Source organism: Carex rostrata, chromosome 9 (genome assembly GCF_964058835.1).
Source record: "Carex rostrata chromosome 9, lpCarRost1.2, whole genome shotgun sequence".
NCBI lineage: Eukaryota > Viridiplantae > Streptophyta > Magnoliopsida > Poales > Cyperaceae > Carex > Carex rostrata.
In genome coordinates, this window is record NC_135926.1 from 6,853,944 (window position 1) to 6,871,257 (window position 17,314).

The 17,314-nt window shown below is 32.9% G+C and overlaps 1 protein-coding gene across 1 annotated transcript; it reads left to right on the forward strand.

The window, feature by feature from the left end:
* The first annotated feature begins 8,702 nt into the window (after positions 1 to 8,702).
* Positions 8,703 to 16,707, forward strand: LOC144559986 (uncharacterized). The gene is made up of 5 exons (XM_078309153.1): positions 8,703 to 9,129; positions 9,471 to 9,794; positions 13,938 to 14,030; positions 15,616 to 15,683; positions 16,411 to 16,707. The coding sequence occupies exons 1-5, from the start codon at positions 8,818 to 8,820 to the stop codon at positions 16,529 to 16,531; spliced, it is 918 nt and encodes a 305-aa protein (XP_078165279.1). The 5' UTR covers positions 8,703 to 8,817; the 3' UTR covers positions 16,532 to 16,707.
* The last annotated feature ends 607 nt before the right edge of the window (positions 16,708 to 17,314 follow it).

The window sequence follows — 17,314 nt, forward strand, 5'->3', positions numbered from 1 at the left end:
TACTTGCTATGGCTTCTTTGTAATTTAGGCATGCCGATATGATTCAGAACTGAACCAGGATTTATAATACCCTCTTAAGTTTTCACTAACACCAGTGCGATACTGTTGCAACTGAGACATACAACTCTCGTTGTTGTTAAATTTAGCTAAAGGATGATGTCCGACGTTCAAATGGGCATGAATTAATAAATAGCACAGATGTCGCGGCAAATTTAGGAGAAAAAAAAAACTGAAATTAATTTTGGTCTGTGGTAAGAAAGGTAAACGTAAATCAGCGTGACCAATTGATTTTTTCAGCAACTAATTTTAAATTAAAATTTGTTATAGTTGTAGCGAATAATTTGCCTCAAATTTTGAGTTGATTATATTATTCAAAATTATTGATATTTTTTTTCTTATGGTGTTGAATTTGATGCAATTTGCGAAAACAAGAAAAAGTTTAAAAAAGTGGCAAGAGAGAAGATCAAGTATCTGATAGTAAATATTACTAAAAAAGTAATGTCTACAGCTATAGCAATGGCCAATGGGACAGACCTTAGATCCATCCTTCTTTAATGTTCAGGGATGAATAAGGGAATGTCTAGAATTATAGCAAATAACAAGTGCACTGAAGAAGCACTAGTAACAGGCATAAATCAGGAATTAGGCTGGTAGGTGTCTACTGGCACATTCCGATACCTGCTGGCAAGCCTGTGCATGTAGTTGTTTTCTACTTTTTTACTTTATTCTCTTTTTCTATTATTCTGTTTTATTTTTTCAAGTAGTTTGTAACCCTGGACAGAATTCAATTGTAAGAACTTTGTTTGAATTAATATTAAAAAAATCAGTAACTCGATAAATAAAAGAAGGACGTTGATGATAATATATGGCAAGTTAAGAATGTAAGTATGACATGGTTTGTGTCATTGTAAATAAAATATAAGGATAAAATGAGCAAAATTAGGGTGTGATGTGCTCACCAAGAGGGGTTGGTGAGCACACTTCCAAAAAACTATCAAATTGACTTCGAACTACGAATTCAAACCGTTGAAATTCATGTATTTCGTGAGTGATGCATGCATATCAAATTTTTTAAAGTTTCAAATTCATTTAGTACATGATCAAGCGGTCAAAACAATGAACATTTTATAAGTTATTTTTTAAATTGTTTTATGTATTTATATTTTATTATTTTTTTGACTGCTTGATCATGTACTAAATGAATTCGAAACTTTAAAATTTTTACATGTATATGCATCACTCATAAAGTATATGAATTTCAACGGTTTGGATTCGTAGTTAGAACTCAATCCAATAGTTTTTTAAATTTGTACTCATCAACTCCTCTTGGTGAGCACATCACATCATAGTTTTACTCGGATAAAATAATCATATCTAAAAATATATAAAATAAATATCAAGTTATTCCACAATCTTTCTTCCCTCTCTATAAAATTGTGGAGCAAGTAACTCTCTTTAAATTCTTCCCTCCCCTCCCTGTTTCCTTCCTTTCCCCTCTTAATCGATTTGTGAAGTACACCAAGTTTAGTTGTATTAATTGGGACTGCCCTGTCTACTCTTGAATCTATTGTATATATATGCAAACGGATCGGACACGGAATGATAGCTAAAATTTAATTCATATCCGTTTTAATTTTGTGATGTATAGATTTAGATATGGTTGTCTCGAGTAAGAATAAGAATCGGATATAAACAGATATGGATACTGATATGAATATAGTTCAAGATATTAAAATAAAATTGTCAAAAATGATGTATGCATTATGTCTATATTGAGAGAACTGTGGGCTTAGGAACTAGCTTTTAGTCCAGTAGAAAAAAGGCATATATTCTCTGATGTGAGATATCGTGTGTTTGAAATTCGAATGGAAGAAATTATTTGTTGTAATTACATGGTACTAAATAGTTGGGTAATTTCAGAGGCAAATACAATAGTCAATGAATGGAAGTTAATTGACTCCATTTATTTTCAATTTTTTTGTATTTAGATCCTATTTTAAATATAGTTTAAACTAAAATATTATGAATAGTGTGAAATTGATCCTCATTTATACTAGAAAAATTTTATATACTTGACCCCCATTTATGTTCGACCCCCATTGTCTGAAAGTCTGGCTCCGCTCCTGGATGACTTGACCTCCAACCTTTACTCATAAAAAACCACAGGCTACAAGCTCTCGTCTCTCTACGAAGAGATGCATGTTCAACTCTTCAAAATAGCATCTGAAAAATACTGGAATGTAAGGGGTCTTTAATAAAAAAAATATACATTCATAAAAATTAACTACATAATATTTACACAACAAATTTTAAAAATACATACTAATCAATAAAAATTAATCACTAATATTATCATGTTATTAGTCAAAATGCATCAAAAAAATTGTAAATCTTAATAAATGATGAAATTTGAATAGGTATAATTGATTATTAGATCTAAAACTAAATTGGATTTGTAATTATTTGTATATTATACTTTGGAAGTTAAACTAATTAAAGTGATATATGGGTCTTTGAAACAAATATCCGAATTTTAAAAAGATTCATATCTGAATTATTTTCATATTCATCAAATATCAAAATACGAATTTGAATACGAAACAATAATAGATTGTCCGATTATACGAACTTGAATACGAAGTTACGAACCACCGAAATTTTTAAATATACCATAACTCCAAAAAAGATAAATCAAACCACCACATTTTTTGAAAATTTTGAACTTTGATACGGCCGCATCCCCAAAATGCAGCCACTTTTTTTTTTTTTTTTTCTCCTTCTCGTGTAGTTCAATCTGAACGAAAAAAGGGTGGTCGCATCTAGGGAATGCGGCTTGAAAAAGAGTGGCCGCACCTAGGGGATGCGGCCGTGTCAAAATTTGAATTTTTCAGAAATTGTAGTTGTTTGATTTATCGGGAGTATGGTATATTTAAAAATTTCGGTACGAACCAATAATAAACTGTTCGTTTAAAATCCTAGTTTCTGTTGTCGTGCATTTAAGTTGACTGCGAGGTATCCAAAAATGAGGAGGATTAAAATGCACCCTCTTTTTGTGCTCCTAACGTGCACCCTCCACTTATATTTTCATTTTCAAAGTTCAAATAGTTGATTCGAACCTTCTAACGTCTTCTTCATATTAAAATGTGCTTGGAGACCAAATTTTACATTTTTTGGAAATTTTTTACTATTTTTTCAAAATTTTTGATTAAACTAAACAATAATAAAAAAAAAGCAGCAAAGTGATGATTTTAAAAAATTCTGAAAAAATAGTAAAAAATTTCCAAAAAATAGTAAAAAATTTCCAAAAAATTTAAAAATTGGTCTCCTAGCACATTTTAATATGAAGAACACGTTGGAAGGTTCGAATCGACTATTGGAACTTTCATAATGAAGATATGAGGAGATGGTGCACGTTAGAAGCACAAAAGGGAGGGTGCATTTTAACCCTCCTCCCAAAAAATAGTTGTTTCATGACAAATCATTAATTTTTTTTTTTTTTTACAAATGTGACCGTAGGCTTGTCAAATCACTAATTAAGATATGCGTAAAAATGGAGAATCTGTATGGCAAACGTATCACAGAAACTCATATGAATAAGACATTATTAGTATCGTGACCGTGTGTTGCAATGGTACATACTATAAGAGAAAAAAAAATTATGAAAAAAAAACATTCAATAAAATTAATAATTATAAAGAATTGAAGGATATGACATTTGAATAGAATTATATGATTATGTATTTTTAATTACATTAAATCGTGATCTCTTATAATAATTTGATAATGTGATGCTGCATTTTAAGTACCAATTATTTTAAATAATAGCTCAATTCGAATCCAATATTAAATAACTACTTTTCTCATAATATACATATAGTTCCAAACAAATCTAATTAATATCAAATATCGTACAACAATTCAATATCGACATACAACATGATATTTTTAAAATATAAGATTCAAATCGACATTTAAAATAGCAGAAAAATGCTAAAAATGCCAAATCAAATGTCGGCATCACTCTACTTGCCCGGGTCAGATGTCGGCAAAACACTTCCCATTCTTCTCCACTTCCAAGGCAGCAGTTTCTGTGATACAGCCTATGTCTAGTCGAGACACGAGGTCCGTGAGTGATTTGTAAGTGGATGTGTACGTGTGTGTTTAACGTCCCGCCTGTGTAGGCAGCCCGAGAAAAGAACTCGGGGTTAGTAACCCGAGGGTAGTTGTGAGACACTTTTACTCTATCCTATCTCGTGTCTTTGTTTAAAAGCGCCAGCCCCTGTTCCATGGAGCTGTTTACCTTAAATAGTCCTCTCCAGCTCTGACATCCCGCGTTGTCAAAGCTGACAGAGGGGATCACATCGGAGCAACCAAGCTTACGTGTAACGCGGCAACATCTGCATATATGAAATGCGGGAGTCGCATAATGGGCAGAATGGTCCGTATAGGAGGCGGTGACTAAATCGCACCCGGCCTGTACGGAAGATCGCTGGTGGTGATCTTAAGCTTATTCTGGACTGGGCTTTTATCCCGACTTCTTTCCGGTCCGGGTTGGGTCATGGGCCGCTTATATTATTCCGTCTGGAGCCTTTCATTCATCCTTGGACTGATTTCATCTAAGTAGTTGTCAGCCCAAGTTATTTCTAGGCCCCCTATTGTTTTATAAGGGCCTTAGGCACATGGCCCTATCATTCTGCATATATCTGCACCAGTATTGGTTTTGCAAGTACTTTCTTGATATTTTACATCTGGACATAGAAATCCTGCAAGTAAATTATTTTCAAAATAATAGAAGTTGTCATAAGCTAAACAAATTTATAATATTTAATAAAACATAACATAATACAGCCAATCACTTAAATTCACACCCTTTCCAAGGTTATACGTCATGGTATTGTGCCTATTTAGGGATGCATAGTTGAAGTCCCCAATTTAAAAGTAGTTATAAAAGACGTAATTTCCCAATTTAAACCAAATTCACAATTTAAAAGTAGTTATAAAAGACCTCTTACTTGATGTTGTTTATTTCATTCTCAATGTTCAAATTTTTAGGTGAGCATCAGTAACCTACAAAGTATCAAAAAAGACAAATGAGATAAAAAATTAGCCAAGGTAAAATAATTAAGAACTAAGACATGAAATAGTCAAGCATACATCCTTTTTGATGATATCAGAGATTTCCAGCTTATCCAGTTTATCATCCAATCTCTCAATGTGATGTGTTAGATGCCACTTGGCTGACTAAACATGAAAAAAAATTAAAGATTTATTAATGACATGGTATTGGTGCATGTGAAACATTGATAAAAAAGTGAAAATAATCACCGCAAGGGCAGTAGAGACTTGCTCAAGAATCCATTAAGAAAACAAAATCAGGCCAAAAAAAAAAGAATTGATATATCTATAATACCTCTATAAGGAAATAAGAGCCTTTCCGCGAAAGAGACAACATTACTTTCCATAATACACTGATAAAGCAATTATCATGTATGTTTCAAAAGGAAACATCAGTATAGCATAGAACAATGACTATGTATAGCCTTTTGGCGCCAATGCTTTTCACAAGAAATTAGAAAGAACAGTAGATATCATATTTCATATTTTCCAGAAGACTGCACCAATTCTGCTTAGTCAGGGAAAATGCCTGATTTTTTTGTACTAAGTACAAAAAAGTTCTGGTTCCATCATTGTGTGTGTTGAAGCACCTTAACCCTGTGATTACTAAAAAATTCTGGTTCCTGACAGTCTTGCAGCAAATAACACATAAAATTAATATTTTTTTTATTCATCACATCAGTGGACAAAGGCTACATATTTGCTGTCTCAAATTTAGTAAAACAAACTCAATCAATGAAGAAGCCAGTTGGTGTACCTCCATAGCCAAACAGTTAACCTATATAGAACAAAGAAGATGCTTTTAGCATGAAAATAAACTCAAAAATTGAAAGAGTATTAACCCTAGTCAAAGCCAGTCTACTTGTAACATTTTTGGAATTGGTTTTAATAATAATTTGATTTGTGCTCCACCAAAGAAGGATTTGATTCTACCATTGAGGCTTACTTCCCATGTATCAGCCAACTCAGTAATATTATGTACTTGTATTTTCACAGGAAAGTTCATTTATTACCTTTTTCATCTATTATCCCTTTGACCTTTTGTCAGTACTCTAGTATCACATCTTTTGTTTAGTTTGTAAAATCATTGGTAAAAGATTTAATTTACATAATGACCTTGGGCGAAATAATAGCTTTATATGCACGACCAGGATAATGGGATTGAGATTCGAGTTTAATTTGCAGATTAATATCAATTATGCTTTTAGGAAAAAAAAAAAATCCTGGTTTCTCAAGGGAGATCTGACAGTCCTTTTGTGGCTGCCTATTGGACCAGCCTTTTTTTTTTCCTTTCCCCCTTTTATTTGTGGATGATTTCATGGCTTAAAAATGATGCAAGAGCAGTGGCAGATTCTAATGGGAGCCTGTGGGGTTAAATGAATCCACTGATTTTCAAATTTTCATAATGGAATTAATTATTGGCTAATAATGAACAATAAATGATAACGTGTCATGCTTTTTTTGATAATAATTCTATATTTCTCACAACAATATCTATAGTAACATAGAAGAGAAATTAGGAATGAAATAAGGAATAAAATAAATAAGAAAACATAATTATATCTCTAAATTGAAAAAGGAGAAATAGGGAATGAATGAAATAAGAAAACAAATTATATTACTTAATTTTAGAATTTATTTAATTTTAATTGTAATGCATCGTGTGACGAGCATGTTTATAATTAAATTTAGACTTATACACATTATTCAAATACATTAATCAAAAGAAGACATATTATGTAATTGGAGGGCTGAGATTAAATCCAATATTTCATCTTTCAATCGTAGCCATTGGTAGATCGGACACCCAACGTGCTTAATAATGGAATGAAGATTTCGTGTAAAAGGTCGCATAGTGAAAATTCAATACTCCATTGAGAATGAAGTAAGAAACTTTAAACCTCTTTTCATTCAAAAAAACTTTCATATCATAATATGTCCAAGTTGTAATTAATTAAAATAGTTATTTCAATCTCCCCACTCCAGTATCTGCAGCAACAATAGAGGAAGATTGTACTATAGTTCCCACTAATTACTATAGTCTTTAAATTTTAGTCCCTGTATTCTTCTCCACGTCAACCTTCATAGGTATAAATACTTGGAACATAAGTTTCAAGATATTATTACTTGCAAAATAAGATATTAATACTTGCATGTGTAACTTGATATGATTATTCTCTTTTTCAGTCCCCTAATCGTCCTCGTGACAACCTTATTCTAATGAAAGTGTAGGGACCCCGTATCTCCGCATCAACATTCCACAATCGTCCTAGTTTCAACCTTCCTCTAATAATTATAATTGATCTCAGATGTATAAATATTTCAGTGCATAGGTATAAATACTTGCAATACTTGATATCAATACTTTCATATTTAATACTTACACGATGAGGTATAAATACTTGTGTGACGAAGATCCCGAAAGTATGTCATCATGAATCTCATTTGAAAGAAAAAATTGTGTAAAAGATGTTCGTGGTTTTAGATTCAAAAATTCTTCACAGATCGTGAAAAATATGGACAAGATTGAACGGAAGAAAAAAAAACCTCTTAAAACGTGTATGCCCCCCTCCTCATGTAGTTTGAGTGGTCCTCACAGGTTTTTCTAGTGCGGGTACGTTTGAAATATTTGGTTGGGGAGACTATTATTTACATAAAAATTGTACATCTCATAGATATAAATGCTTATGTTTTTGCTATCCCGCGAAATAGTTATGGCAATTACAGTGCAGGTACAATGCAGATACTTATCAGCTTCCAATTAATTAAGACACTAAAATGAAAATCCTAGCAAGATATATCACGAAAGCCTAAATAGTGTTTTAGTTTGAGAAATTAAATATATTCCGGCCGCCAGAACTTACTATTCTCAGTTAGTGTAAATTTTGAAATAATAATAATAATGATAATGATATCTAACTAAGCAGTCGTTGCTAAGATTTCATAGAATGCGATGTATATCATGGGGATTGGGTTTTAGCATGATTGGGACCGTATATATATTTTTTTAAATAAAATTAATTTTAATAGAACAAGTATCATAGAATTGGTTTTTTTAAATAACAGATCTGCCGATCTTAGAAATCAGTAGAAAGAGGAATAAGTAGAAATAACCAATGTAAAATTTTTAGAATAAAATTAATTTTTTTTTCTCTACCGATTCCTGAAATCGATGAAAATGCTTTTTATAAAAATTAAATCGATAGTGTTTATTTTATTAAAATAATTAAAATTGATTCTATTTTAAAAAATAAAATCGACCACAGGTATAGTTCCGAGATGTTAATTTGATAGTGAGAGTCACATCAAATATGAAGGATATTGGGTCGATAGATCAAAGGTGGAAAAGTTTACCCTGAACCGTTCGTTATTAACGATTCATTATTCGTGCCACAATCGTTATAACGGGTTGATCGGGCCGTTTGAGTTCTTCGAGTGACTTGATCGTTCATATTTGGTTATAAAAGTCTGTATACTAGAAACTTCAATCAAAACAGGTTCTGCCTTTTGCTTATAAACTAGAATTCAACGCTTAAAGGGTGGAGATCGGTTAACGGGCCATACCCACCACCAACAAACCGGTAACCCATCAGCATCAGAAAAAAAGAAATAGGGATATAATCCTATATTCCTATAAATTCCTGTAAACTGCAAGCACACAAACAAACAAGCCAAAGAAAAACAAGAGAAGAAATTATTACTATGGGGTTCGGCCTCAGCTTAGTCCCGGTGGTTGACTTCTTTGTGGAACGAACCTTCCGCTCGGCCAGGCTCCAACAGTACACTATCTCAGTCGACGATAACACAACCGTTGCTTGCTGGCTCTCGCAACCACCCAAGCAACCTCCTTCTCTCCCGCCTCTTGTATTAATTCACGGCTTCGGGCCCCGTGCAACATGGCAGTGGCGCTACCAGGTGGGCCCTCTCTCCCGCCACTTCAGTCTCATCGTGCCCGACTTGATTTTCTTCGGTGGTTCCACCTCGACCTCCTCCCTCCGTTCCGAGGCCTTCCAGGTAAGCCAGTTGAATAATCTAATCATTTCGTGTTCTTGTTAATTAATTATATAGTTTTTGCTTTTGGTTTTGGTGTAATGTGAAATTGGAATTCCGTGCTGCTCTCCGCATGGTACATGCTCAACACGTTGACTTGCTTTTTTTTTTTTGAAGAGAATTAAGAATCCGTGTTAAATTGTTATTAAATTGAATATATTTTAAAGACCTAGTTCGACAAACAAAGAATTCATTAGTTGACGTACTATTCATAGAATAATAGTGATCAAATTCGCTCCATCCTACCCGAATAATATATAATTAAAACAAATACTAAATGAGTGTTGTTCTTTCTCCCTGTATAGGCCGAAGCGATAGCCCGTCTCCTAGAGCATGTGGGTCTCAACAACGGGCCGGTGTCAGTGGTCGGCACGAGCTATGGCGGGTTCGTGGCGTATCATCTAGCGAGAGCGCTGGGGCTGAGCCGGGTGGACAAGGTGGTGATAGCCAGCTCCGACCTGCTGAAGGGAGAGGCAGACGACAAGGCGTTGTGCACCCGCGGCAATGTCGGGAGTGTCGCCGAGTTGTTGTTGCCGAAGGAAGTAGAGAAAACCAGGACGGCTCTCAGCCTTGCCATGTACCAGCCACCCCGGTTTGTACCGGACTTCGTTTTCCGTGACATGATTCGGGTAAATTTGGATCTTATTTTGTCTTTTTTTGGGTACCTGGTCCATGTTATATTGCATGTGTGATGTGTGCTTAGGGAGTCCGCATCGTCTGCATTAACTCAATAGAGCATTTTTAAGTTCATAGATATCGACCGTTCGATTGTAAATGAAGCTCATCTGGTTCCTACCTAAAACATAGAGGTCTTTAATATTAGTGAGGATTTAATTCGCATGAATCTTAAAGCTAATTGGACAGTCCAGATATATTAACTTAAAAGATTATTTTTTGAGTTAATGCAAAAGATACAAATTCGTGCTTAGGACGCAAAACGTGTCGAGTTCAGATCTAGTGAAGTAACTCAACGATTGAGTTTTAAATCTGAATTGTCCGATTTGAATCTGTAATAATCTATTCAAAGTGAAGCGCAAGTATTTCGAGAGATGAGTTTGAATCACGAAGCAATCTCGAGCGAATGATTCGAATCGGACGGTCACAATCCAAAACCCAAAGATTGGGTTACTCTAGGGGATACTGGCTCATTTCATTTTTCACTTTCGAAAGTAGATGTGCGGATTCAAGTAGGATAATGCTCATGGAGTCATGGACGGCCTTTCATTTTTCACTTTCGTTTGTCCCTACGCCACGTTTTATTATAACATTATGTTATCTTAAGTAGAATAAGTTATTTTTTAAATTATATTTTCAATTGGACCCACAATTCGTATTAATATTATTATTATTTTATTGTTGCTTTCATTGTCATTATATTGTTTTTGTTGTTGTTATTATTATTATGATTATCAATGATATCTTTTTTTACTTTATTACTGTTATTTTTACTATTATTTTTATTAATCATATTTTTTATTATTATTTTATCATCAACACCACTGAATCATTATTAATATTACTTTTTAATATAATAATATAATCGATATATCTTTCTTTTTTAACCAATAAAAACATTTTATCCTGATAAATAGAAAGCTGTACTTACATGTAAAGTTTTTTTTTTTTTTGAAAAAGGAACTTGCATGTAAAGTTAAGAAAATATAAAGTTGAAATACAATAGTAGGACCGAGATATAGAGCATGGCTAATTTGCTGCTAGAGCACTTTGACGAAGTGCTTACGGGGCCATATCTTAGTATTTGATATTCAAATGATAAATCCAAACCGTTAGATGTTCAATCTATATTAAAATCTGCTTAGAGACCAAATTTTACATTTTTTTGGAACTTTTTTTATTATTTATTAAGCTGGTTTGAAAACCGCTGTTTTATTAAACGGTTCTAGCATTGAAAACAACGGTTTTCAATCTAGCTTAATAAATAGTAAAAAAATTTCAAAAAATGTAAAATTTGGTCTCCAAGCAGATTTTAATATAGATTGAACATCAACGGTTTGGATTTGTTGTTTTAACATCAAATACTAAATTATGGCCCCGTAAGCACTTCGGTTGAAGTGCTACCGGCAGCAAATTAGCCATGCTCCCAAATGCGTATCCTCTGCATTAACTCAAAAATAAATCTTTTGAGTTAATGAATATTGACCGTCTGATTTTAAACGAATTCAATCTGATCTCTGCTTATGATATAGGGACTGTTTAATATCAGTGTAGATCTAATCTGCACAAATTTTAAAACAGATTGGATAGTTAGAATTCATTAACTCAAAAAATTTTCTTTCGAGTTAATGCAGAGAATACGAATTCCATGCTCCCGAGATATAATATAACACTATTTTCTTTTCCTGCTTTTGTGTGTTGCGTTGTGCATGTGATATGTCATATCTCATATGTGTGTCCGATTTAGGGTATTAATGGTCGGGCGGGTACGGGTACCCCGGGTATACCCGGGACGGGTACGTCTCGGGTACGGGTAGGACGGGTACAAGGGTATTCGGGTAAGGGTATGGTCAGGTATATTTTTGAAAAACCATACCCTACCCGTCCTATACCCGTACCCGTGTACCCTTGACGGGTAGGGCGGGTACGGGTACGGGTATTTTTTTATTTTTTATTTTTTTTGCTGTTTTTTTTCTGGTTTTTTTTATTTTTTTTGGGGGAAAAAAATACAAATTTTGAATTTTGAAATGGCATGAACAGTGGTCGGGTATACGGGTACGGGTTTAGTCGGGTACGGGTATAGTCGGGTAGGGTATGGTCGGGTATTGATCAAAAAAACCGGGTCCAGTCCGGTTTTTGCCCTTACCCGCGTACCCGAGTACCCGAGTACCCGACCCATACACGGGCGGGTAGGGTAGGGTATACCCGTTAAGGGTATTGTTAATACTCTAGTCCGATTAGACCTTTTCCCCTATGATGCAAAATTTCGCCGCGGGTCGTTTCTACAGAAAAAAATAAAAATCAGAAAACGACATATCGTTGTTTTACTACTCAGATCTGGATAGTTGCGTCAAAACCAGTCTATTTTAAATTTTGATCTGCAAGTTTTTATCTCATTAAATGTTTCTAACAGAGGAAATTTCAAGATGTACGCTCTGTTTCTGAGAGATATTAATAAGGAAAACGAAGCGAGTTCATTTATTAGAAAAATTCTCTTATTTTGGACGAATAGGTTAAAGAAAGTGAAGAAGAAAATAACATTAAGGATAAAAATTAAAAAGTCATTTGACGGAAAGACAGAGAAAAATAAGAGAGAATAAAAGCGAATTGATTAAGTCGTCTGGCCCCGTTTAATTAATTTCTTAGCACCTTGTTTGAAGGTAACGAATATAACACGCCAGATTTTGTTTTTCTTAATCTTTTTATTGCGTAATTCTGGAAGGTCCAACAGTCGACTTTTTTCTTTTCTGTTGTAATAAAGACGTGCTGTTGAGTTGCCACTTGCCAACCTCTCTCCCTATTTTCTTTGTTTACTTGCTGTTGAGTTTGCCAAATGCCAACCGATCTCCCTCCTTTTCAATTTTTTTAATGCAAGTCAGCAGCCAATTTCTAAATTAAAGTCTTAGTTCGTTTTATGATAAAAAAATATTTGTAGATGTTCACTATGAAAAACTATATCATTAACTTTAAACAATAGCCTGATAGTGTCTAACTTTTTTTTTTATGTCATCAAATGCCACAATTTTATTTTTATACTTCAAATTTTTGAATTTAAACTCTGAAACTGAACTATTAAATTTGGATTCTTTTGTCACAGGAGACGCAATTACGTAAACGTTTTATAATTTTTTAAAATTAATTTTGTATTAGATCAAGAGGCAAAAAAAAAAGTAAATACAAAAAATTAATATATCCTAGTAGCTATATTTGTTCATTTTATGCTATTTTAATCTTGTTGAAAACAATTCAAAATATTATAGTATTTTACATGAACGCATTTGTCATGCAATAAAAATAGGAGCTCGGATGTGCCACTTAAATTTCAAATTTTAAAAAATATGTAAAAATAATGATATTTCATGTGTATCAAAAACTTACAACACTGAACCCTCAATTAATTTGAAATTATTTCGTGTCTATCAATCCAACGTATTTTTTTTATTCAATGATGTGAGCATTAATCAAAATTATGAAGTTGGCATTGCCAACGGCAGTCTAGGTCTTCTACCGCTGATAATGGTAGGAACATTTTTGGAATTTTTAGAAAACTGAGTGTAGGTTTGACTTATTCCAAGGTTATATATGTTCCGCAACTCTCCTTAAGGGTGAAGGATTATAAAATTAATCTTTGCTAAAGAGTAGTTGTTTGACAAGATATGTAGGATTAAAAAAGTTGATTCAATTTTATAATCTAAGGAGCTTCTTTAGAGGTCAATTTGTTAAGGAAGGGTCAGACTCGACTTAAGAATTTCTTCTAAGGAGATGCTTTAATCTGGATTAAAGAATATCTGTTCGGTTGGATTAGAAAGGATTAAGGCTAAAGGAAGTCTAAGACTCTAAGGAGATAGCACCAAACATGTACACAGTGTGTTAATGGTATTGTCAATTAATGCTCTGTTCACCCTGATAGCAACTATCAGGTTTTCAAAAAAAAAATTAATGCTCTGTTCTGTATTTTGTCTGCATTACATGACTTATTCCATTTGTGTTGATTTTTCTTTTATTTTATTTAGCCTTTTGTTTGCTTGTTTTATAATTGAATTGGGTGTTAAAAAACTGGTGAAATGTGAATTGTAATTTTTGGATTGTTTTTGCAGAATTTATACAAAGAGAAAATAGAGGAAAGGATGGAGCTAATCAAAGGATCAACAGTTGGCAAGGAAGGCTTTGACCTCACACCAATCTCACAGGTAATTCAGTGCGTTATGTGTAATATGCTAAATTAATGCTACCTTGGATATATCATTTTTACTGGTACAAGTAGTATAGTATCCGACAAATTTGGCACCACCTACCTACTACTACTACTAGTGATAATGTTAGTACCAGGCCTTTCAAAAAATGATAATGTTAGCACCAGACAAATCAAAGAAATAATTCGATGATGACATTTTTCTCAGGACGGATCTAGAATTTTTATCAGGGAGGCAAAACAATATAAAATTGGATTTAAATAGTTAATTGAGTTTAAATTCATTAATTAATTAAGTACTCGATAAAAAAAAAATATTTTGACTTATATTTTCCAGTACTATGACTTGTTATTTATGATGCTCTAACTTATAATTCTAAGTATCAATTATAATTTAAGAAATTTATTTTGATTTTAATCATAAATTTAACCCGAATTACAAATTAAATATCCAAAGGGAGCAACAAAATTATTAGGGAGGACAAAGTCAATCGAAACTGATAGATCACTACTAAAACTCAAAATCGAGGGAAGCTGCCCCCTTAGCACAACGTGGGTCCGCCCCTGCGCCCCTTACATTTAAAACCATTCAATCAATATATATAAATATTTTTTATTTGTACCAAACAACTAATGACGAACTTACAATTGATCAAGCTAAGGAAGTGTTTCTTTTCATTAAAAACAATAGTATGTTAAACTAAGATATTAAAATCCCATATTAAGATTATAAGTTATAAATCCTATTCTCTCCAACTAGCAATTTTCTATTTCATAAAATGATCGGAGGCTCATGAACATCATCATCCATCCGATATTATTCTCTCTCCTTATTTATTACGATCGAATGCCTCATGTTTTCTCAAACTCTTTTTTCTAATTTAAGAAAGAGCATCTGTTTGTATTTCTATGTAGAATATTTCGTAGGATTAATCGTAACATTTTTGTTATATAATTTAAAGTCTAAAAAATGATTTATTTTTTTTTATATAAATTTTAAAGGTTCTAAATGACAATTATAGCGCTACAGTTTTTAAGATCCGGAAAAACTATAACACAGCTATAGTGGTCCATAGCTAGCTATTTATAATCATTATAAAAGAAAAGTAGTTAATAGCGTTATAACTTTTGAAGTCCAAAAAAGTTATTTCATAAATATAGCTAGTTATTTAGAACCCTGATAAATTTTACTGCAGCTTAAGATTCATTTGTAAAATGGTCATTGTTAAATTTTTATTCATTCTTAAATATATATTCTTTTTCAAAAGAAAAGTCCAAACAATAATTCTAATTCAATTAGTTGGTGCCTTGGTGGTACTACGCCAGCGCAGTGACGTGAATATGATAGAGATGAACAAATTAAAAAAAGTATAACCAACCTCTTATTCAGAAAAGGTACAGTGACACAGTGTTTGCTCGAGTCCTTGTCTCAATTGTAGGGTCTCATAAATTATAATTGAGAAGGAATTAAATGCTAATAATTTTTGGCTTGAGAGAAGTTGGACTTATCACTTATTCTAATGACAAAGCAATTAATTTCCAATGTGCGATCATTTTCATGCCAACCAATTTTGTGCTTGCAGGATGTTCTTATTATATGGGGAGAGCACGACCAAATTTTCCCTGTCGACAAGGCATTTGAGGTGAAGAGGTAAGAAAAGCAGAAATCTGAGTTCTCTAAACTCTTTATTCACCCAATCACAGGTAATATGATTCAGATCATCTCAGTACTAATGGTTACAGGTATATTTTTATTAGGCGTTTTCCATTATTAAAATATAGCATCGAAAGTCTTCAATAGAAAGGGAAAAAAATAATAGTATATATGACCACATATCAATTGCTCTAAATCCAATCCGAAAATTTTAAAAATAACATAATCCAAAAAATAAATAAACCAAATTACTAAATTTTCAGCAAGAGGATACGGTTACCAGGAAGAGGTCCGCAACATGGGGATGCGACCAGAACATTTTTTAAATTTTCAGCAAAAGATGGTTATTTGTGTTTTTTTTTTTTTTTTTGGTATGGTATTTTAAAAATTTTGAAAATCCAACATGACTGCCACATATTTTTTCAGATACAAGGTGCTACCAAAACTATATATCTAACTTCGCATATTAAGTAAAACTTTATAGACAATTCTGTCCCCCATATAAATTTTAATTCGGTAAATATCTCAAGTATTTTGTTCTCTTTCTCTTCTGAGAAATTATTTTTTTCGATAATTAATTTAATCGGTTAATGGTTTCCAGAAAAAAAAATATATATATATACTTTGATGAACAAAGTAAAGAAGTTTTGGTGTATACAGCACCATTTTTGAAAAATTGGAAAGTGCTATTTATAATTGAATTTACTTGAGTGACAAAATGCAGGAGTTTAGGAGAGAACTCAGAGAAAGTTAAATTGGAGATTATGAAGAAAACTGGACATATGCCTCAATCAGAGGATCCAACTCGATTTAATCAGATCCTCCTAGATTTCTTGCTTAATTAATACTGCTCCTTGTGCCTCTACTTCATCAGTCAGTAACACGAGATGTCTACAATGGGCATCTATTTGTTAAAAGTAATTTTCTGTGGCATGATTCTGTGATGTAAAACTTGTTTATTTTCTTAATTTCATTCTGTCCAAGGTCGAGAGTTGTATCAGAAAAAACAATATTGTTTATAGGGGGTATTTCATGTATCCCCTCGAAAAACTTCAATATTACGTATTTTCCTCTCAAAAATTTATAATATCATAATTACCCTTCAAAAGATTAGAAACTCACATATTTATCTAAAACAAATAAAATAATAAAATTTAACACTTAAAATTTAATAAAAATATTTATTAATAAAACATGACTATTATACCCCTCCCTTCTCTCTTTGACTTCTCCAATTCCTAGCGCCAAAACAGACACTAGATTTTTCACCAAGTGCCAAACAAACGCTCCAAGGTTTTCACCTATCGCCAAATCGCTCTACCACTCGCTCCAATCACCACTTGTTCCGAGCCTCTCCGATATGACATCAGATTTGAATTGCCCCTCTTTGGTTACTCCGCACAGTATCGATTATGTGAACTTGGTTGTTAACAATTCCTTGAGAACTAGATGGGAGAACATGCATGAGTCTCTTGCTATCGAGTAAGTACTGAAATTTTGTTTGTCAGCGATTTCAATGTTATCAGTGATATTTTGACATTCGAGTAATTTGTCTTTATATGAAGGCATCTAAACTTTTTACTATTTACACAAATAAGGCACAATCAATCCAACGTAAAGCCAACTTT